The 24,056-nt window shown below is 42.3% G+C and overlaps 1 protein-coding gene across 3 annotated transcripts in view; it reads left to right on the top strand.

Annotated features, from left to right (window-relative positions):
- Positions 1-24,056, top strand: part of ppp2r3b (protein phosphatase 2, regulatory subunit B'', beta) — a 90,608-nt gene that overhangs the window by 63,508 nt on the left and 3,044 nt on the right. The window contains exons 7-11 of one of the 3 annotated variants that reach the window (XM_077616829.1): positions 8,084-8,148; positions 9,490-9,565; positions 15,048-15,407; positions 22,596-22,784; positions 22,962-23,065. In XM_077616829.1, coding sequence (XP_077472955.1) covers positions 15,075-15,407; positions 22,596-22,784; positions 22,962-23,065 — 626 coding nt within the window. In that variant the 5' untranslated portion in view covers positions 8,084-8,148; positions 9,490-9,565; positions 15,048-15,074. Of the gene's footprint in view, positions 1-8,083; positions 8,149-9,489; positions 9,566-13,995; positions 14,240-15,047; positions 15,408-20,254; positions 20,642-22,595; positions 22,785-22,961; positions 23,066-24,056 lie in introns of those variants that run through there. The other 2 variants (XM_077616828.1, XM_077616830.1) reach the window with 2 other exon arrangements.

The raw sequence follows: 24,056 nt of genomic DNA, 5'->3' as shown, positions 1-24,056 counted from the left end.
TTTTTTTTTTTAAATCGGTATCATCATCGACCTTTCAATATTGTATACTTTTTAATCTCCACAATTAACCGTGTGTATACTGTTTTTAGTGACATTTTTGGAATGGGTTGCTAAGAAAGAAAGTAAAAATATGCGCGTTTTGGATGAGTCAAGGCTGTAAAAAGAGCGTCACGTCACCGGAACATCACACTGTCAAAAGGGGTGTCGTTCAAAGGCGCCAATGCATTGCCCTGTAGCGCGGAACATATTTTCTCCCTTGTTTTTCTATTTGTGACGCGTCTTTGAACGCTCCCCGCACGCCGTCTTCCCGCTGTTTTGCGGGCGTTTAATGTATCAGTCATTCAGGTGGGGAGTGACGGCGATGGCATTGTCTTTCAGAAGCGCCGCGCTCTCCCCGTTTCCCGCCGCCGCTCCGGGTGAAAGTGAACGTGACACATCTTTGGAGGCGTGCGGGAGCCATGTTTATTGGGAGAGACGGCTTTTATTCTCCACACGTTTACATCACGCCGAGCTTGGCCAGGGTGCTCTTGATCCCCATCCCTCTGTGGATGAGCTAGACAGGGGGCGGGGCTTTTGCACACGTGACTGGAAAAAAAACAATTTCAAATCGATAGATGGAGAAGTTCGTAACTTCGCCGATCTTCGTCGGTCGAGTTCTTTCCAGCCAATTCGTCGGCATTTTTGCTTGACGTTTAACGGCGTCGCTGCAAAACGTTGGTATTGGTCGATCCGAACGAAATTCGCAATACAAGGTTACGTGTCAACCTCTGCCAATCGCTCCCCTTATTAATGATTGCAATTCCCTTGATTTAGTGAAAATAAACCGTACAAATGCAAAGTGGCACATATTTACCCACATAGGGTGCACTTAAAAGTCCCTAAAGTGAACGTTTTAGTACCCAATCAGTCAGTGCGCCTTTTGTTTGCACTAAATTCAAGATTCTGTAGATGTCCCTGTATGACGCTGACAGCTTGACCGTCTGGGTACATTGCTTGCTGACGCGCTATATTTATATAGTGAAAAGGGCGGAAGTGTGAATGGGAAATGCGTGTGTATATCATGCTTAAAGCATGACAATATTAGCAGTCGACAATGACGTTTTCGTCTGCTACCAGTGACCGAGACGATCCAGATTAGACCCGAAATGTGTATAACGAGATCGGTTTGACCAAAAAACATTTTTTAAAAATCCAGTACAAAAGTTGTTATACGGCGTACACAGTTTGAAATGATAAAAAACGTATAAAATACGTGAAAAGTTAACAGGTATGCCATATACAGTAAAACCTCACCACATTGCAGCTCGGATTTGCCAAATATATTTTAATTTTTTTATAGTGAAGTAACAATAATTCATCTATTGCGGCAGGCCTCGGAACCTATTAACGCCCCATAAAGCGGGTATCACCGTACCTCGATGCCTCTGACAATGTAAACAAAATGGAATTATTTTCCTCTAATCATTGTACGAAACGACCGAGGAAGTCGCGGCAGAGCGGCTGCTGATGTGGTGAAAAACCCTCGCTGCCCCTTTAGATTAATGAGCACCAGAAGACCGCGGCTATTAGGAGGGGAAACTATTTGAAAGTGAATTCTAGATATCCGGTGGTGGCGCTTTTTTTTTTGCCTGGGAGTGGCTGGCAGGTGGAAGACACGTAGACACGTAGAGCGCCGATGATCAAAAGGGCCCGACGGCTGCCGACCATTACGCCAATGACACTTTGAGTAAGAAGTCCAGAGAGCGCGGCGGCGACATGACAGCCATTAGGGATCCAAAGTGGGACTTTAAAGGGCGGCTGAAGGATGACTGTCAGCGCCCAATCAAAGGCGCACCCAGTTAAATCTTCATAACGTACTTCGCCGGAGAACGTCGAGGAGAGAGGGGGAACAGGGGGTCCCGTGCGCGGAGCCCGGGCCCTCCGACATCAAGCGGACCTCCTGAACAAAGGCCGGTTCAGAGAGGAAGCAAAACGGGTTGCCATTGTGCCAACGGATCATTAAGTCGGAGACGTACTCTCGCCCGCGTCTTTGTTTCCGCGAATGAGTCGCGGGTTCCGCTCGGTCGATTTTGCAAAGTTTCAAACTGAGGAGCGTGCACTTTAAAACTGCCGCCGCGCACGTGTTTTTGCACGTTAATTCGACAGTGGGATCGGGTCAAAGAGTATTCCGGAATAAGTCATTAAGACTGAAAATGGTCCAGAACTATTGAAAAATAGTCGTCAAAAATCATCTTTCCGTAGTCGATTCGCGCGTTCGTCTCGAACACCGCTCGTCCTCGTCAGGGTCGCGGGGTGCTGGAGCCCGGCCAGCGGAGGCGCGGCGTTGGCACGGGCCGAGCGCTCGCCGCCGCGTTTCCCTTCTTGGCAGGAAACGGGCATCTCGATGCATCGACGTGTGGCATAATCAAGGATTTCACACTCTTTGAATCTTTGATGTGGGAGAAGCCCGCCACCCTGGCTGTACACGCGCTCACGCACACCAGCGTATCTGTGATCTGCCTCCAATTAATGATGTCAAATGAGTGTGTTTACAGGCTCATTAGATTAGCAGTGCAGAAGTGGAGCACCGCCCTACCACACGCGCACTTGGACTTGGGAAGGCTTCCTCTGTAGTATTGACATTCCCTTGGAGGGAGGCCTCGTGGCAAAGAACCAAAGTACTTTTGCCACCGCGTTTCACATTTGTACCTCGGCGTGATCGCTCAGCCTCGGCGCCCCACGCGCACTTAGACTCGCGTACATCTGCATTTTAGCGCCAGTTTTCAATTATCCTTTGGAAGTTCCATATGAGTTCACATTGATCGTTGTATTTTGGTGGGGCCTTTGTAGTAGTTTTAAATGAAAAGCTACCTAAATAACTGTTATTTCATAAATGGCAACAAAAGAGTCAACATTTCAAAACAATGAATACCTTTTTTAACCCGATTCCAACCCTCTGAAAATGATATGATATAGCTTGATTTTTCATTGGACCTCGATCGCCCTCAATGGCAGCCAATGAGTTAATACATAAAAATAAATTCATTCCATACAGTTTAGTCATTCCTATAGGTAGGAGTGTTTCATGTTTTATTTAGAAAGCAACTCTTTAGTCCATCTTTCCACACGTTGCGGCTTGTTGGCACGCATAGCAGATTTGACTTCCCTATCCCCCCTGTTGGGTTGGAGGTCAGGGCCCCCGTCTAGGAGGGCTCGACTACCCTAACACACGCCAGGGGGGCCCCCTGCTTTCAATACAGTACACTAATGAGATTAGTGTGGATCACAGGGTAAGGAAAAGCCAGCTGTTGTCATTCATATTTCATATCTACATATATGCTCACTGTACATCTGCGATTGCTGTAATGGCTTCTTTAATTGCAATTATATTAATAGTCCAGTTTGCTGATTACTTTGAAACGGAATTATTTTAAACCTGTTATTAGTAGATGCATGACTTTCAACTATTGTTAGCTATTGGTTGTTTCATTACTTACCAGTAAGGTATTTTATTTTCCGTTTCCATTTGATCTAATTCACATTTGTATTTGGTTTAGTTGTTACCGTGCTGTTTGCATGTTCTCCCCATGCCTCTGTGGGTTTTCTCCGGGTACTCTGGGTTGTACATACAGTGGCCCTCAGAAAAAAGATAATCTGATTTATTACCTTCCACCTGGAAGTCACTGCATTAAATTTTTTCCCCCATTTTACATTCACAAATATTGTCTTAAGCTGTTAAAAGACTTACTGGTGGCAATGTTCCTATCAGGCTTGATCAGCAGCCATTCCTACTGAGGCTTTTTTTAAATTTAATATTTATATATAACGTAGCTCAGGCATCTTTTTTCACTCCCCCGGTCGTCTCTTATGTGATTTCACACACTGGAGGCTTTGTGGTTAAATTATGTATTAAGGTCAATGTCAAAACAGGGAAGATGTGTAATCTGCAGGGAATTTCCCTTTTATTCATTATTATAGTGAAGGCTGAGCACAACTGTCAGCCGGCCATGCTTGTGCTCAGCATGGGATGGAAAACACCATCACCATCATCTCCCCCTTGACTCCCTCCCCCCAGCCCCCTCCACCAGCCTCTTCATCATCATCAGCCCCCCTGTCCCGCCTCCCCCCTATCCTGATAGATTTAGTCGGCTAACCCATCTCACTTTGGGATCTCCCTCTTCTTACGGCGCCAATCTGAGAGCTGTCGAGTGCTCCTCCGTGACGTGTCATCCATCTGATATGGAGGGAAGGGAGGTGTCACGCCGGCCGCTTGTAGTTTGGGCTATTTGTCTAATCTGGAATCGTGTCAGGATACAGCGAGGCGACACGCAAAAGGCCGCCCCGTGTGACTTGGCACTTGTGGATGCCTCGGGAAAGGGGGGCGGGGGGTGTTCGCGCGGGAAACACCAGCCGTCTTCTCTGAACATGCCCGGCTGTCAACCCGAGGTTGTAGCTAGTAGTGACCTATGCCCTCACATAAAAAGGATGCTTTTGTTCAAAATAAATAAATAAAGAATGAATGGGTAATGTTATGGAGCAGTCGAAGAACATTGGATCAAAAAAAGACAATCAAGAATCTTGTTTAAAAAGTGGGAACAAATTTGGCTAATTACCTTAATACTAACAATACAAAACCATTGCACATTTAAAATTGAAGTGTGTGGAATACACATTAAAGTTATTCATATATATATATCCTGCTTAATTTCAAAATATGTATATTATTCAGCCCTTATTGTGCTTTTTAAAGTATTTTTATTTTGTCTATTTTTACTATGTAAATATTTACCATTTTGCTTGGTATAATTCTTTTCAGCACAGCATCATCTAAATGAACTGTTATTATTACACTATATATATGTATATGTATATCTATGTGTGCATATATATACATATTTATACGCATACACATACACTTACTCATATACATACACGTACACACACATACACGTACACATGCACTTATATATATATATATATATATATATATATGTATATGTATGTGTGTACATATATATATATATATATATATATATATATATATATATATATATAAATATATATATATATATATATATATATATATATATATATATATATATATATATATATATATATATATTCCATTTTTCAAGGGACGGTTGGCATCCCTTTGCATAAAATATTATATTTGTGGAATAATCAATCTGGCATTTTCGGCCGCAAATATCCTTTTGCTAAATCTTTCTCAATGTTTGAAATATTTTGAGTGTGAAACTAAGTGTCTATTGAAGAAGCACTTGAAGTACTAAATATGTTTCTTTAGCATTGGAACGTATCAAGTTGACGTCAACGCCAAGTGAAGGTCAAGACTATCTAAACAGCGTTATGTCGTTGCGCATAATGCGTCCCATTGCGTTGTTTAACCTTGGCGCCTCCTCCCATGGCCGCTCCGGCGTTTGCATATTCGGGCGGCGTTGACACGTTGCCGCTGTCCCCGCAGTGCTAATCGTTCATTAGTATTCATTAACGTGAGGCGCGGGGCTCGTGTCCAATCAGTGTTCTGACGAGGCCTTTCGCCCCGGCGCGGGTCAGAGAGGAGCCGCTAATTAGGCCCGGCGGTCGGGAGGCATTTTTGAGGGAGACGGAGGACAGTGGTTAGTGCGTCGGCCTCACAGTTCTGGGGTCGAGGGTTCGATCCTAGGTCGCTCCTCACTGTGTGGAGTTTGCATGTTATCCCGGGCTCGTGCAGGTTTTTAATGGGTAGTCCGGTCCCCAAAACATGCTTGTTGAACACTCTTATAATTTTCCCTAGCTATGATTGGTTGTTTGTCGCATTGCACCCTGCAATTGACTGGCCACTAATTCAGGGTGCCCGTAGTTAGCTGAGATAGGCTCTAGCACCCCCTGAAAAAAACGCTTGTGAGGATAAGCGGTTCAGAAATTGAATGAATGTGTGCTCATATTTCAATGCCATTGACGGGGGAATGAAAAATTCGCCTATTTACGGGATTGGACGTCTCGACCGGTCAATGGCAGTCGATTATTTAACAAGGAAGTGCCCTGAAAATCTAAAGGATAAAATCAAGATATTATAATATTGTGACCTACTGTTTATCATAGTTGAAATGAAAAGTTGGTTTAATTAATGTAGGGGAAATCTGAAATTACGGATGCAAATCCTGACACTTAGGCATGAGGGACAGTGGTCTCCAAGGTGGGGATTATTCTTAGCGTCTACCAATTAACACCATGTCTCTTCTTTTATGTTCACTTCAATTAGGAAGCCTTTACCATTTTTAAATTCTTTTCTTCTCACTAGTTGGAGAGTGTCAGCCAGGCTGATCAAAGGCACCATAGGTAACGCTGCTTTGCATAAAGACATCTGCATATTTCCTTTTCGCATGAATTACGGACAACCAGCGCCGAGGCGAGCTACGGCGCCCCAGACGAGACATGAATGAAAAAAAGATGCCGCTGTGTACCAACTCGTATTTCTTGTAAACGAAAGCCAGTTCATAGTTCGTATGTACGAGCAAATACGTAAATACTTACGTAAATAAGTTACATTAACAGTTGCCTATTTTCTTTATTTACTGTTACTGTATTTTTGCAGACTATAAGTAGATGTTGCAATAGCCAAAGAATAAGATAGTATTTATTTTCCACTTTTCCACAACAAATGCTTGTTATGTTGTGTTTTTTAGGCTATCGGTATTAAAAAAAACTGTTAATATGTTACCTTAACAGGTGCCTATATTCTCTGTTGTTCCCCATTTGACTATTACCGTATTTTCCGGACTATAAATCGCACCCGAATATGTTGCACTAGTCAAATAATACTCAAGTTGGACATATATTTATTTTATTTGTTCGTCTCTGATTTTCAACAGCTTACGTTGTATTTTTAGGCGATTTTTTTTGTAATCGCTCTGATCGAGGCTTTGTCGCCCGAATATTTCATAAGTAGAAGCAAGCATTCGTAAGTAGAGGTACGATTGAATAGAACCAGATTAAAAAATGTCGCAATCGGCTCGAATGCGGGCCCACTGTTTCCATTCCAACGTAAGCTCCGCCCATATATCCAACCTTGTGAGGGGGGGGGGTCGTTTCTTTTGACGTCCGTTCACCCCACGCATATCGAACGCTGTTCAGGCCAAGTGCTGACATCGTAAGAAAGAGGGCGGCCGTGTGGTTGAGCCGCCTCGGGCGAAAGGGAGAAAGAGAAGAAGAAGAAGAAAGCTGGTCTTCTGAGGATGAAGAGCATCCAAAGTGCTCTTTGTGGTCACATTTACTGCTTAAAAAGACTCTTTTAATGATAGTCAGGGCGGGCAATATAAGGAGGAACGGCGTTCCGGTCGTAATTGCAGCAGAACGGCGACGAAGGCTCAAAAAACAACACGGCTTGTTTTGGAATATGTCACTCCAAAGAAAGCCAGATGTTGTCTATACGTAGATCACACTTGACATTGCATAGATTTGGAAAGGAGTATTTTTAAATGAGCTGCACTTTCACCTCCGGCGAGGAACTGACGGCGCATTTGATCCATTGTTCTTGACTCGCTGGTCGTCATCATAATAATAAATAGAATTAAAGGTTGCTGCAGTCAGACATCAAATCTTGACGTCTGTGTGTTTTCATAACCCGGGTGTCACAAGGCATTAGGAGGAAATCAGGCCATGAATACAGCTCGGCCTGCCACCTGCTGGTGAAAATTTTAGTACAACCACACATCGACATTTTGAAACTTGGTTCTTACTGGCAATTTCACAAAATATTCACTGACTGAACCACTGGGAAATTAAATTAAATCTAATTATTTATTACCTAGATTTCCAGCAATAGAGTACTTAGGTTGAAATGGCCGGGAAAAAAATACAATGTTATGGGATACTTCTAGAGAAATAAGTTTCTATACTTTCAAAATTATGTTGCAAAAATGTTTTGGGCAAGTGGGAGGAAACCAGAGTACCCGGAGAAAACCCACCGGGGATTGAACCCTCCATTTGAAAACTGTGAAGCGGACATGTTAACCCGTATTACGGATACTAGTTTTAAATGTATCAAATCTGTATTGTTGCTTTTTTTTCTTGTAAATATAACATCCCTCTTTTTTTTCATCAGAAAATTGTCTTCTTCATCTTTGGGTGCAATTTCCAGATTTCCAGAATCAACGTTACATAACCACTGTAAGTATCAATGAAAATTCTAAATCACGTATTTTCATACAATGTGACGATATTGCCCTCCTTTTTAACAAAAAGTGTTCGTCAGGGGAGAAATATCTTTTTTTATTAGGCAGGACGCCGACCGACATTAACGTTTCATCGCACTAATCAACCTGGGATCAGATTAATCAGCGAGGTTTTATTGTTTGCTTATTGTTGTCGACTCATCCTATTTGGAGGTTTCTTTCTTTCAAGCGTCTTCGACGAGGCTTTCAACATCAAAAAGAGCGTTTACACTCGCTTTATCTGATGGCTGAACTGCACGCCGATTGATTACCTTTTCATGTTTTTTTTCTTTAAGATCAAGATGAGAATCGGTGACATTAGTGTCAACATGTGGAACGAGAGTTTGATTGGGAGTTGAAGCTAATTATCTCAGTTTTATTCCAACTTAAAGTGGAATATGAGAGCTTTTGCCATGCTTTTTTTTCTTCTAATTACAGGAAAAAATCGGAAAATAAGTCAAATATGACAATTTGCTTTTGCCTGGGTTTGCTACAGCAAATGATTAAATATTAAGAAATGAATCGATAAAGCTCCTTGAACAAAATACGTTCCAGACACTTTTTCACTATTTATTCCAATGTATTTTTTGAATTTGTAGTATTTTTAGAATATTATTTAGATCTACTTGTGTTTTTTATTATCCTGGCTTTTTGAATATGCAGTTTTTTTTTGCATTATATGGTAATAAAGAAAAGGTGCTAGTGCAAACCAATTGCAAAATATACACTGAAAGAAAAGTAAAGGTAACTGAAGAGTTTCCAGCAGGGAACCATACACCGCCAGGTTAAGTAAATTGGACATCTAGTGATGTCAATGGCAGGCTTTGAGCTAATTTTGCGGCACTTTCGTCATTTTCGAGGACCCACAGATCACTTTCTGTACATTTTGGATCATTTCCTATTGATTTTGACGGAACTTCTGGCCTGCTTTCAGTTCATTAGTCGATTTCTGATGATTTTTTAGCATTTCCAGATGACTTCCTTTCAGTTTTGGGCCATTTTAAGCTTCCTTGTGAACTCATTGGCTGCCCAGTTTGGACTGCAGGGGCAAAATAACTAATGTAACTGCGGATAGGAACCTGAGCAAAATGCCTTCGATTACACTAGTCACAAAATTCAGGTTTTATGACACTCATGGCAAAGAAATAAAATTGCTTGATTCTGTAGCTACACTATGAATGAGCCAAAAAGTACTTGTATATCATTTCCCCCTTGGATTACGCGACTTATATCCTGAAAAATACGGTCCCGTCCTTCAAGTTATTGGCATTTAAGTGCAACTGATGTGTTTCAACAGAGTGACGTGGATGGCCTTTTCTGGCTAATGAGCGTCCAGACAAACCTGCCCAGTTCTTCTTGTTCACAGCACGAAGGTAAGAAAAAAAAAGATGGAAATAAGCGAGGCCTCGGCGCTGGCCAGGTCGTTAGCGCTCCCTTTTATCCTCCTCCGCGCTTATCGGAGGTTTGGGAATCCTGTTCTCCAGCACCCCGGGCTTCACCTTTGAACACGCGCACACGCGCAGGTACGCCTTTCATTTGGCCCGCTTGAATTTCATCATTCGCTTTTACATCACATTAGCGGCAGGTGGGCGTGTCGGCACGTCACGGGGACGCCGTTACTCCGGCAGAAGGTGTGAATAATGCAGGGGCCGTGGCGGATGGGGGGGGGATGCGGATATTCAAGGATTTTTACGCATAAATGAGTCTCTGGAATTTATCGGGGTGTGACGTGGATCGGTTTCATCAAAGGTCAGTCGGGGGATATCAAAGCGTAGCAACTAACGGGGGTATTTATTTTCATGTTTTTAACGCTGTTGAGGATGTGTTTGATTGACGAAAACATTTTATATTTTTTCAATTGTCCTAAAATCAGTGTAGGAAATTTAGATGTTTTTCAATTGACATTATGGATTTGCATCGTAAAAACACGTGCACTGATGCTAGTGAAGCCGCCGAAAATTCTTTTAAAATATGGTTATGCGTGTTAATAGTGTTGTTTTGGTCGTTTTATTTTGTTTATTTTTTTTCTAGAGGGAAGTTAGCTACTACAAAATGTATCATTCATTAATGATTTTATCTTGTATGCATCCGATTAGCCCCGTATGGCCAAACATTATATTTGGTATATGGATTTTGAGCGATATTATGTATGTTTATCCCTGATAGAATCTGGTATATCACAAATTTAGCATAAATGATTAATGAAATTCTGAAGACTTTGTTCTGAGGGGCCATTAAAGGCTCAGAGTTTAATGAATTTTAATTTGCGGCTAATTATTTAGTGGCTTGGGCTTTAAAGGGTTAATGTGGGAGAAAAAAATAATAATTGAGGGGGGAAAGTGTTTCCAAAATGAAAGGCACTTTAAATGAATTGTAAACGTCATTTTTTCTTTTATTTCTGATGAAAAAATAGAAAACTTGTTTGCCCCCCCCCCAAAAAAAATCCACAAATAAGCCACCCTGTTATAAAGAAAAGGAAAAAAGTGACATTTTATAGTCCAAAAAAAACTGGGTAATTCTAACTTTTTACCATAAATAATCTGCCCTAGTGGTCCCCATGACTTTGAGGATTTTTGTGGCTGTTCAATGATGTAAAAGTTGAAAGTCTCATCTCATCTTTCACTGTCTAAGAAAAGTGAGCAAAGCTCAAAGCCAGAATAAAATGCTGTTTTTTCAGGTGGTATACATTGTGATTTGAACATGTTGTACTCCTGCAGGAATGCGAGCTTTGGCGCTGCTCTTGAAATTTAAAAGTGTGCGCCACTTCAAAGTCATTGTGATAGATTTGCAGATGGATCCGCTTTCCAATAATAGCCACCGCACATTGTGCAAGTACAAGAACGCCGTCGCCGTCGCCACGATATTTTGGAGCGGGGATGACTGTGATCCCAACATTTTGTCTGTTTGATAAGCTTTTCAAATGAACCCTCATGGTTCTGAAGCCTCATAAATTGCATCAGGTAGTCACCAGACTCTTTAATGGCTTAAACTACTTCTTTTTTTTCTTAATTACTATTATTTATCGGAATCGCAAATCGTACAATTAAACTGACTAGACTTGAGATTTAGACTTTGTACAGTAACAGGATTGTATAACATAATATATCATAAATAACATAACACCATTGATTTTGATAGGAATTCACTTCGTCGTCCAATTGTTATTGTTATTACTCGAAAATGCCTTTAATCACTTTTTGCAAATTTTCAGTCAATAATTTTTGGGGGGATGGTGTTCTCCGACCACATTACATTGAATTGAATTGAATTGAATCCATTTATTGTCATTATACAAGTATAATGAGATTGAAACAAATAAATAATCAATAAATAAGTGATAGACAAATAAGTAGTCAAAATAATAAGTAGTCAACATAATAAGTAGTCAACATAATAAGTAGTCAACATAATAAGTAGTCAACATAATAAGTAGTCAACATAATAAGTAGTCGTCAACAACATAAATAAGTAAGGAAGTACACAAATAACAACAACACGACAACTCCATACAAAATAAAACCTCCTTATTCTTTTCAAAATAAAGCACCACTGTCGACAATGTTCAAACAGATCAAATATATACACTTTTTGATCATTTTACTTCTGTATAGGCGTGCAAACGTAGTATTTTGGTAGTAATAATGGGGGTGATCCTACTTCGTGGTTTTTCGTTTATCGCGGCCATGTCTGGTTTACGTTGACCGTTATATCCGGGGGATTACTGTATTACACTTTGTTTTTAAATAGCTTGTCATGTCCTCGTGCCGAAAAAAGACAAACTATAATTATATTGTTTGTTTTGTGGTGGCTCGGGAGTGGAGTGGTTAGCACGTCCGCCTCGCAGTTCTAAGCACGAGGGTTCCATTCCCGACGGAAGGTCGGAACTTGGAGTTTTCATGTTGCCTGCGTGGATTTTCTCATTGTTCGCTAAATTACCGCTAGGTACAATTGATGCGTCGTTGGTTTCATTGCGCCCTGCGATTGGCTGGCAACCAATTCAGGGTCCAGGTTCGCTTTCCAGGACCCCCGCAACCCTCGTGAGGATAAGCGGAAGGAATGAATGTTTGTTCAGTGATAAGACAATAACAAAAAACGGATTTCGAAGAGATTCGTAGGCGAAAGGATCCGATAGAGACGTTTTCGCAGCCGCAAGCGGGGTCGTTTCCAAGTTGTGGCATGGCGCCTTGGCAAATCGCACCAAATAACGGCATAAAAGAAAGTTGCGGAAGAAAGTTGGAGCCTGAGTTTTGTGGATTTCTGCTTGACGTGGCAATAAACAAGAGCAAAGAGCACAAATCCCAGGCCGCCGCACAATACTTTCAAGCGTGTTTGCGGCGCTTATTAGAGCAGATTGCTGCTAGCCCACTTCACAGAGCGCCCGGTTGCAGCATGGCTGACAGCGGCGGCGCTGCACACATGAACTCTTCGCTTAGCACGCGGCTACGCTAAGCGGCGGTACCCCTGTGGTTTCGGCCTCGGCCAAATACTTTGAAATGTCCTTCAAGGCGTGAAAAAAAATAACACGCGCCGCGGCGCTTTTGGCTAAAACATCTTATTTGTACGCTGTAATTACGCTTTGAAAAGTAGCAAAGTTTCAACTTGAAAAGACTTTTCGCTTTTTATCTCGACGCCGCTGATATCGATTGGGTTCTCGCGTGCGTGCGTGCGTGGAGAGAAAAGAAAAGGCTAGATGTTGCGGAGGAGAACAAAGAGCTTTTCGGCGCCCGCCGTCAACTTGGAATGCTTCATGTGTAATTTGATGTGATTATCAAGGGAGGCAAAAGAATACAATGGGGGTTTTGAGGGGGGTTTTGATGGGGGGGCTCTTCATAATCTTTGCAACTGTTCATTTTGATCCCTAAGGGGGGGAAAATAAAAGATTCATTAAAGACGGATTCACAGGTGAGCTATAATTAGACATAGTTATTATTATTATTGCATGACTTTAAACCAGTTCCTTGATTCTCAATTGGTCTTGCATGGGAGCCAATGAAAAGTTGCAACCCAAATCAAAGATTATTTGTTCCTTGACCACTTTGGCACAAACTAGTTGAGAATCACTGATTTACGCAGCACTAAGTAATAGTAACAGTTTGTAATATAAACTGTGTTTAATATAAAATGGCCAATTTTGAAGAATTCCTTGTGCATTTTCTCATGTATACAATGGGATGGAGGAGCCATCATGTCTGGGGCCCACTACGGTAATCAATATAAGGATGTGCAGCTACACACACACACACACACACACGCACACACACACACACGCGCACATATGCACACATGCACACATGCACACATGCACACATGCACACATGCACACATGCACACATGCACACATGCACACATGCACACATGCACACATGCACACATGCACACATGCACAGATGCACATATGCACACATAGCACATATGCACGTATACACACACACATGCACATACACACGTGCACATACACACGTGCACATACACACATGCACACACACACACTGGGTCTCTTGCTTTGGACAGTCAAATGAGTCACAGATGTTGCATTATTATTTATGCAAATTGTTTTAGAATCCTTAATGTAAAGACTTCTAGAAATGACCTGCTATTTTGGAGTAGTTTGTGGTTTCATAGAAAATACCACGTGAATAGTTTTTCTTTAAATGCAAATTACAAAACATAGTTTTGAATTTTGATGACTTATTTTAAAAACATATATTAGAAATAGAGCCTATCTATGTTGTCGAGCAATTTAGATCGTTTAATATTACTGATGGAGAACATTCTAGAGGGGATATTTGGGCAAGACCAATGAGATGGCCAAAGCACCCGAGGACCTTGAACGCCTCAATTCAGATCTCGCGTTAGGCTCCGATGTTTACAACGGGTAGCCGACTTTGAAAAGTTCAAGCCGAGTGGGCTCGTCTCTTGTGGGCTGAACACCGGTTGCATCGTCTGCCTTAAATTTTGCATTCTGGGGGGCTCCGATTTATCCCCCAGCTTCTCAAATGAAGGGAGTAAAGTAGCCGAATTTGGATCTGACCCGCTTTAAATGCAAGGTTGGTATTTATGATGGCTTCCGACCTATTGATGATATTAGCTTCCTGGCTAATGCTAACTTTACAAACAATTTGATTGAATAGTTCTCCTGTATCCAGGTCACGATCAGGACGGATTTTATGCTATTTTTATTTCCCACCTCCGCGATCTTTTAAAATGAACTAACATGGTTATTTTTCTGATGCGAGCCCGGGGCTCAGAGCATCGATGCGCTAAAATTCAATAATGTTTGTGTGTTTTGTGATGTCTAACATTAGTGGAAAACGAGGTCGACCTTTCTATGGGTGGGCGTGCTACATTATAGTGAAATAGAATTTGGGCCATTGTTAGCCACTATGGCATAGTATTATAGAAGTATAAGGTACAAAAAAATCAAGTGATCTTTTTCGCAATTGTTTTTAGTGCAATCACTAAGCTCACACAACCATTGATTGTCAATTTGTATTTAATTCAATTCCAATTAGAATTCAAGATAAAAGTTGAAAAATAGTGTTTATTGTGAATCAAATTAGGATCAATTATAGTGTATTCTAAAATAAAATTGTCCACTGTCATCTTTTTTAAATCTAATTATGGCAAGAACTCAAAACAATTGACATTTGACCTGATAACTTGACCTTTGACATTTTCAGAGCAAAGATCTAAGCAAGATGCTAATGGTTAAAAATGAAATCATTTTCTCACAAAATACTTTGGCCTAGAAAGAACCAAATTTCTGCGTGATATCCCAACAAAACCTACTGTCCTAGCAGTTCAGTGTTAGCAACAATATGAATCATTTATGCTATCGTTTTTTTTATCCTTTAGGTTCTTGACCTGCGGGCTTGCTTCAAAATGCCTGCAAGTCAAATTCTTCAGCCCATCCTGAAGATGAAGGTGGACGAGCTCTTCCTCACCTGGTTGAGCGAGCCCAAAACCCTGGCGGTGCTAAAAGACTGCCTGGATCTGGTTAAAAGCGGACGGCACGACGGTTTGAGCGACGTGGGCATTAAGGAGAAGTGCACTCTGACTTTTAATCAAAATAACAATGTAGCATCCCAAAACAAGACGGCTTCTTTCGCTGTGCCATTGAGTTCCCCGTGTACCTCCACCCTGCCCTCGGGATGCGGCAACCGGGTCACGGGACCCCACGGTCGAATCTTGCGGAGGTCTGTGAGCTCCAAAAAGGTCAGTAATCATTGATAAAAATCCATCTAGATATAGAATTATTTGTGTATTTTTAAGTATTAATTCAGTGGCTGCCATTGACGGCGATGGCAGTCGAATCCATTTTGACTGAAATGGCGGTGTAACATGATTACTCAATGCCAGCCTTCCCATTTAAAATTGATTTGATGTTTAGAATTGTAGTGCATGATTAAGGCCTACAATCAACAATAATAACTGAATTATGTAATTTTGGAGGAAAAAAATCTGAACACAGTAGGTCATTTTGTCAACTTGGATGACCAAGTTGACTTTTTGGAGGTAAGTTTTGTTTGTGAAAAAATGTTGAAATGTAATTTGCTTGCAAACATATTTTATGCTGCGCAACTGATTTAGGGGATTTTTTTATTTTTTTTATATGGCTGTAATGTTTGGATAGGTTTGTTCAAATAGGGATAAAAAGTGGTTCACTTATCTCTTGTAAAAGAAAGTTTGTTTATACTCTTTTACGTTTTAAAGTGTTAAGCAGTTTAACATCATGAACATTGTTTGTCTTTGATAGTGAATGAGTTAATTCATTACCGGCTGATCCTAAAAATCCATCTGTAGTCATTTATAAATATCTTAGTGCAAGGAAAATTGGACCATTTTTGAGTCTCTACATTTAGTCATGTTCCACTAAAGACAACGCCGTTATCACTTTTCTTCTATTTGAATCTTTTTATGATCGTCCGAAGTCAAAACAGGGTGAGAGTGTCCGTGGGGCGGAGGGATTTATTTAGATGGCGCTAGTAGTGTCTTGTTGCTTCAGTGATTTTCCAAACGTGGCCACAAGGGGAGGCTGAATAGCTTGCTCGTCTCCACACGACATTTTCCCACAGGAGGTTCCCCATAGTTATAATTACACCAATGCATTCTCAATCCTTCAACCTCGCCCAAGAATTAGTGGGACTAATGATAGTGGTGCTGCTATTGATCTTTTTTTTTCAACTTTCTACCTTCCGTGCATCTTCACCGAATGTTTTTTTTTTGGGTGGGTGTGCCTCGAAACTGTATTAAAACTCTCTGGTCAAGATGGGCCGCAACTATGTAGAGCGTTAGCAAGCCGTGCATTTGGTGCACGTGTTGCTGCAATGACAGTGAGGACGGAGGACAGCTGGAGGAGGCCTGGGGGGTGCCCACGTTCCTCTAGGCTTCAGCTTCTGCACGTTGCTGGCAAGTGTTTTTCGACTGTAAAGATCAAATTATATGCATAACTACACGCACTAGTAGCTGTTGCGCATGCAAACTGTGCACACGAGATGTGTTAACAGAGTCATTGTCGAGCAAATTGGGCAAAGTGGAGTATAATGCAAACTTCTGTTGATTTTACCTCAACTAATTTTCTGTTTTAGAGGACACTACATAGGCTATTAGAGGTGAAACGATTTGAATCCATACGGTTTGACATCGTTTTTTTTGTTGTAGTTGTTGTTATGGTGTCGAAAATGGTCAAAAACCACGTACACATCTTAGTCCATTGATCATAGGCCCTTGAATTCAAATTGATTTTTTGGAGAGATTGTCGTGTTGGCAATTATCCTTTCCTTATTGTTGTTGTTAAAATAAGATCGGAAGGAAATCGGTGATTTGCATCATATTTGCAGTTTGGCATATTTACGGATTTTTTTGTGTTCAGACTAAATAAAGTATGTCCAAAAATGGCTTTGGCATTTTTTATGGCAGAATAGCAGGATCAGAGGTGGTACTTAAGCATTAATAGTGGGATAGATGTATCAGTCCTGTTTAAAGTCAGCCCCCATTAGAATAAGAAATCCAACCCTTTCACGTCACATTCAAAGGTTCGAAGTTAAGTGAGTTCATTTTTGGGCTCTACAAAACAACATCTTACAGAGCTTTTAGAGTTTTTTTTTTTTGCAATTAATATCATTTTCCAAGTCGTATTTCTGGTTCATTTATGTCAGAAATTTCAACACAAGTTATTGAAGGCTTTCGCATTCCCAAACAGTTCATAAAGTTTTGACGACAGCAATGAAGTAGGAGATTGATTTCCATTGATTCATATGAGAGAAAATATAACCAGAACCAGTTGGCTTTGGAATTTATGAATCAAATCTAAAGCATCGGTTGGATAGATTGCGCACTCGAGCGTGACGCGGGACGTCATGTGGCGCTCACGTGTCACTCAATATTAAAGGCAGGGTGCGTGCTCGTGAAAGGGGGAAGCCAGCTGCTATTTTGGGATATCAAAATGGATTCCGGCGTACTGCTGCATTCTTGGGCAGATTAGTGGAAAAAATGTTATTTATGCCCCGGTGATGCGGCTTGGGACAGCTGGTGTGACTTTGACACCGGACACCGCCGAGAGACACACTCACCCGCCCTACCGCGTCGCCAGCAAATACCCAGAATTCTGCTACCGGGCCGAGGCGTGGTCGCGCATTCACACGCTAGGTCAGATCCCTATAGAGGTTTTCACGACTTTTTGTACGTTGTAAAGGCCTTGGGAACAGTAGCCGACGTATTCTCTCCTCCGAGGCTATTCTCCGCAATGCGGTGATATTATTGCTATTTTAAGATGGCCCGCAAGTGGCTTTATTTAAAGTAGCTTGTAAATGAATGGACGTTGGTATGAGGTGCATGAGGTAGAAATGAGCTACACAATTTTTTTTATTGTCAAATAGAGATGAGGATATAACCCGCATATCTGTCCTATTTCACGTGGTTTTCGGTACATAGAATGTTCTCGAATAGACGACTTATTTGGCTAATTAGTTGTTTTTTATTATATACACTGGGGTGAAGGACAAATTTGGTGGTAAGAAATGTTTAACGTCCCCGATCAAAGAATTTTGAATTTATTGGAAATAGGGCCCTAATTTTTCAGAGGATCGGAATCGGGTAAACACGTTTTTTGTTTTTGTTGCCATGGCAGTTAGAGTTAAGTTGACGATGAAGTTTCCGTAGCAGTGGTCTGCAAAGATTAAGTGTGGTGCAACTACTCTGTGCATTGTTTGCACTAGCGAGGGCAGCTGACATGACAGTTGTCGTGGGAGGTGGGGGCACCGATGCCAGACAGCTGATCCGCTCACGTCACGTTGCCGTCCCGCTCTCGGCCTTTTCTTAAATTGTCATGCTGACCCTCTGTTACGCCTCAATTTTGCCCTCATTCCACTCCTTTTGTGTAGATACTTCACCTTCCCTACGAGTTGCGTCTTGCTCATTTAAGAGCAAAGCTGCAAGCGTTAAACTTAATAGCGTCTCATTCTTGACTCTCAAACTTTCCAACTTTAAGACAATAATTTAATATAAATTTATAGCCAACTATTTTCTCGAAATCTGTCGTGCTGCATTATTCTTTTCACCGTTCAAAACCTTAAAAGCTAAAACACTGTTCATGCCTTAGTGATGGATTTATGACAGCAACAATTGGACACGAAAAAACGATTGCTGTCATTGTTAGTATTTTCTAGAGGTAGATTGTTAACATTTGTTTGTTTGTTTTCAAAATATACAAACAAACACATGAGGTTTTTTTGTACTTAAAGACATTACACTTGCATTGGACCTCATTATAATATGGCCGCGTACATGATAGAGCCTGTAGCTTTATTCATTTTTCTCCTTTCCACACAACAATAAAATTCCAGTTATGCGAAGCAACATCATTATCTCTGTTGGCAAACTGTATTCGTAGCGCAGACTTGACAATTGGTTTGCTGCCAGATATCAAATATAGTGGCCAAACCACAGGCTAGATGACAGTACCATGTGATGTACTGGTTGTTTTGTTTTGCGTATTCTCTTCCACGTGTCCTTTCAATTGATTAACATTAAAAGAAATAATCACAAAAGGTCCAGCGTGGAAAAAGCCGTCAGAAACAGTTTATGGAACTCGCCGCTAACGGGAAGTGCTGAAAAGAGTTGAAATCGTTGGTCTTTGTCATCCTGTCATCTATAAATAACGTCCCCGAGCACATAACACCAGGCTGATAAATATTGGTTTGTTTACGTGAATGTGGGGAGTACACGTAAATAGACGTCTTTTTTTGGGGGGGTGACGGCGTTGGATCAGCAACTTTGCGAAGAATTGATGTAATTGGCGTCACTTTGGGGCGGAAGTGAACGGCGCCGGCGTCGCCAACAGCTCTCGCCTGGCGCTTTTAATAGGCGCGGACTACTTCGGACATCATTCTTTGAATTTGACGTGTCCCGTCCCCCTCCTTCTTCCACCGTCGCCCATCAACTATAATAAGATGTGGAATGGCTGGCAGCCCGAGCGAGCATGCTCGCAGAGGGCAAGCAAAACAAAGAACAAGAACTAGATGTCCATCTTGTGAATTATGTCATTGGCTAATTTGATCAATAGTCTAAGGGAAGTGCGAGATTTTGTCGTCTTGACGTTTATACTAAATCTATAGTGGAGACTTGTTTAGGAAAGAAAAATGACTATCTGTAAAAATGTTATTTCTAGACATCTTTTCATAATTGGAATAAAAGACAAGAGTTTAATAACTTCATGAGAAGGAAAAAAAGGTTGTTTTCGGATTTGGCTGCAAGTTGTTCAGAAAGTTCTATAAAGTGTTAAAATAAAACCCTTTTAAAAAAAAAATCTAAATTACAGTTGGAAAAGTAATTTAAAAAAAGGACCTCCCCTGGCAGTTCTGTTTGAAATGGAGTTTGGAAGGAGTCCTTTGGCATCACCTTGTAAGGTGCATCCCCGATTGGCCGCGACAACAGGTCTTCTTCTTCTTCTCTTTGCGTAACCTTCTACGAGCGCGCAGGAATGCAAACTGGAAAGGGCAGATCCAAGGCGCACACCCCTCCCACCCGCACGGGAAGCCTGTCCCGCACACAGACGTCCTGTCACTCCTTATCTTCCCGCATTGAGCAGAGCCATCTCCTCGTACTCTCCGTAGCCGGCAGGCCCGGTCCGGATCCCCGGACTCTTATCTGCCTCCAATCGAGCCGCTCTCGCTTTGGCCGAGGACAAACGCGGGGACGGGGACGTAGCCGCAACTTAGAGGAACGATAATAGCGGCCGACTCGCCCAACCTGTCCGGCCGGACACCCTGGGATTTGTCCATGCGTTCCCTGCGCCGTGCGTGGTGGTGAGGATGAGGATGAAGGAGCTTTCTCTGCGTCAGGACCCTGACCTAAGGAAGGAGTTGGCATTGCTGGCACGGGGCTGCGACTTTGTGTTGCCCTCGCGCTTCAAGAAGAGGCTCAAAGCCTTTCAGCAAGGACAGGCCGAGGTTGGTATTGGGGTGCCCAACTACCTGGCGTTGTCTGTGGTGGGCCTCCTTACTTTCGTGGTCAAGCCACATCAGGTCTTCCATGTTTACTGGCTAGCATTGGGTTGGGGCCGCCGCTGTTTATTGCCATGTGGGTATTGGTCCGCCAATGGCGCGGGTGTTGCTTTGCTCGCCACATTTGCTGGGGGCTGCTTCCCTGGCGGGGCATGCCAAACCCTAGCGTTGCGTTCAACACGAAGGCCAAGATCAGAACTTTTAGGGATTATGACGATTCCAATCCGTTGGATCAATTGTTCAATTGTTGGAATTTACAGGTATAGTGAAAGGTTGATAACACGGGGTTAAATATTGATATTTTCTTAACGCTTCCCCTTGAATCGATGAATGCCAGACCAATTTTGACAGAAAATCCCAAATCTGGCCTAGAATGACAAGATAACGAGCCTTTTGAGAATATGAACTGATACCATTCATATATTTAGACGGACCGATCTTAGCGCTCGGTTATTGTACTTTTCCAAACATTTTTGAACACGATCTATTGCCGTCGCATTCTTTGCACCTTTTCCCAGCCCCTGTAAGATTCGGTGTGCGCTACATTTAGTGGTAGGGTGCTAAAGTAGCCCTGCCTCTGACCAAGGGTACCCCCCAAAACCAAAGTCTTTTAATTTCCAAACACCAGACACTTTATAAAATCACCCTTGGGCCTCGTGCCGTCTGTTTTCCACCGCGTTTACGTGGTGGCGTCGGTGGTCTCGCGAAGGGACTCCGTTGTGCTCTTCTGTCCTTGCTTCGGACCACATCCCTGGGAATGTGGAAAATGTCACAGGGCTTAGCGGGTGGAGCTTTAGGCGCTCGGGTAGTGCCAAGCGTGGGGGCAAAGCAGAGGGACGCTGCATGGCAGGGTGGCAGCGGAAGACGTTTATGTCCTTTTATAGCCACGGCTGACACCGTTGCTCACAGCGGAGGATCAGGCGCATTCATCATTCAGGCTGTGTTTAAAGTTTGGTCTGTTGTCAGGCGTGACACGGTTTAGCCGAGCCACGGACAGACATCCAGTCACAGTCGCTCTCAAATCTTCTATTAGAGATAACGCAGTGTCATACTTTCCTCTCACAAGTGGATGTGCCTCATAGTATTTCATTTTTAAACTTCCCCTTCAGTTACGCTATTGACTTGAAGTGTCAATTTCATGTCCCAGCACTTGTGTGATGTGCAAAAAAAGTCTTCTGCTCAGACCTAACCTACAGTTTTTTTTCCCTCTTTCACCAATTTCTAATTTAATTGTAAGTTTGTAAGCACTCGAGACCAAAGAAACCAATTGAGCCCCCTTGTAAACATGCACTGTACACATTGGGAAGTTGCCATTAAAAAAATCCTTCATTACTCATGACACAGGGGTTCTTTTCCTGACTTTACAAAACTTGAATCAAATTTGGCGCTTATTTCTAGTCCTCAGGTCACAGTTTGAGACAATGGTGATCCTCAAATATATTAGTTTTGGGCTCTAAAATGACAATTTTATGTCAATCCCAGCACCATCAGGTTTGGCTTTCTTGAATACAACATCTATTCATCTTGCAGACCGCAATTAGTACTCCGCTGTTGGAACACAAACACACCCATTTGTTTTCAATGTGCTTTTATTTGAAAAGCAATTTGTGCTACGCTCATACCATCATTTATGACATTAAACCTGAGACGGTATGGGTTGTGAAATCCTATGCGGGGTTAGTTTACCAGTCGGGAAGACTGACTAAGAGGCATCAAAACAAAAACAGCAGCTGATGTTGATGAACCAGCAAGTATTGCGTTGTTATTATTGGCGAAAAGCTACTATGGTCTGGGGCCTCCGTTTTGTCACGAAAGCAAACGTGAATAGACACACAAAATCTTGCTAAACTTGAATCTTTTGGGTTGGTTCAATAACGTTTTTTTTTTTTTTTAATTTCAGCAGGCGCAGGTGAGGACAGAGAAGCCCGTCAGCCGCGCGCCCAGCGAAAGCATTCCAAAGTTTTACTTCCCGCAAGGTCGGCCGCAAGCCAACGTCAACATCGACGCTCTCATTTCCAAAATTGAGGCGACGTTCTGCCAATTCCCCAATGAAAGGGCCACCATTGAGGACATGGGGCAGGTTGCCAAGGTGAGGAAGTTATTGGCACTCAAATGATTAACGCCTCCACTTTTTCGGGGTTAAAGAAAAAAAATGGGTGGCCTATCCCGTCTGTGGTTTGGAGGGAAACCGCAGGGTTTCCTCTGGGAAGTCATCAAATGTTGTTTACATGTTGCCCGTCGTCACGGCAACGTGTCTTCTTCGCAGGCCTGCGAGTGTCCACTCTACTGGAAGATGCCATTGTTCTGCTTAGCCGGGGGCGACAGGACGGGCTTCGTGTCCGTGCACAAGTTCGTGGCCATGTGGCGCAAGTAAGAGAATGGCCTCTTTTGTTGACCCATCGGGCTCGTTGCACGCGCTCGTACGCCGCCGCCGCCGCCGCTCTCACCGCCTGCTATTTCCTCGGCCTCAGTAAACACAAATGATGGGTGGCAAAAGCCCGGCCAACATTTGCGCTCCCAGCACAAGCGGGGCTTTTATATTCTTACGTTTGTGTTGCTTTCTGCCAATTTCAAATTGCCTTCTATCATGCCGATGAACGTAGACGTCCTCAAACGATTGGATTGCTGAAATAACAAAACTTGGTTGAAACCGCAAGGTGATAAAAAGAACGTGAAATTGGGTTAATGTTTTTCCAAGCTAATATCATTGAACGGTTGGCTTGAGCATAGACCAATGAGAAAAATGAATAGGATTCTATGACAGTTTATTACATGGTGGCGTATAAATTCTTAGAAAACAAGTGTTGCCTTCATGCTCCTGAAATGGAATCGGAAATATTCTGAAACACGTTGGACGTGTACATTTATCCGCAATTTAAAGGATAGGTTCTAAGATTGAAAAGGCTGCTGCTAAATGAGCCCATTTAAAAACTCAAACACCACTCTACTTGGAAAAAGACTACTATTCAACTTTAAGCTTTTTTTCCTACCTTCTTTGCGTTCTTCTGGATTTATGATCGGTAGCCATCTTCAGAGGTCGTGAACTCTAATTCTTCAAATGTGCAGTATTATTGCATAATTCCTTCCAATTTCTTATTAGTGCCATATCGGGGCCCCATTCAGATACTCGTACATGACTACACGATAATGCAGTAGCGATGGCGCGTGCTCTTGAATTCGGGAAGCCGGACAGGCTTGACCTTCGACCTGTGCTCGTAATTGAAGCATTCCCGGCCACCGCGGATGCCCGCCTTTTTCCCCCCCAATCTCGACGCTGATAATTACCCACAAGCCACACGGAATCCTAATTTCCGAATGCATTAGAAGTTGTTGATGACAAAAGAGTTGGAAAAAAAGTAAC

Source organism: Stigmatopora argus, chromosome 13, assembly GCF_051989625.1.
Source record: "Stigmatopora argus isolate UIUO_Sarg chromosome 13, RoL_Sarg_1.0, whole genome shotgun sequence".
NCBI classification, from domain to species: Eukaryota; Metazoa; Chordata; class Actinopteri; order Syngnathiformes; family Syngnathidae; genus Stigmatopora; species Stigmatopora argus.
The sequence above is the reverse complement of the archived record's forward strand: the minus strand, read 5'-3'. Positions and strand labels throughout refer to the sequence as shown.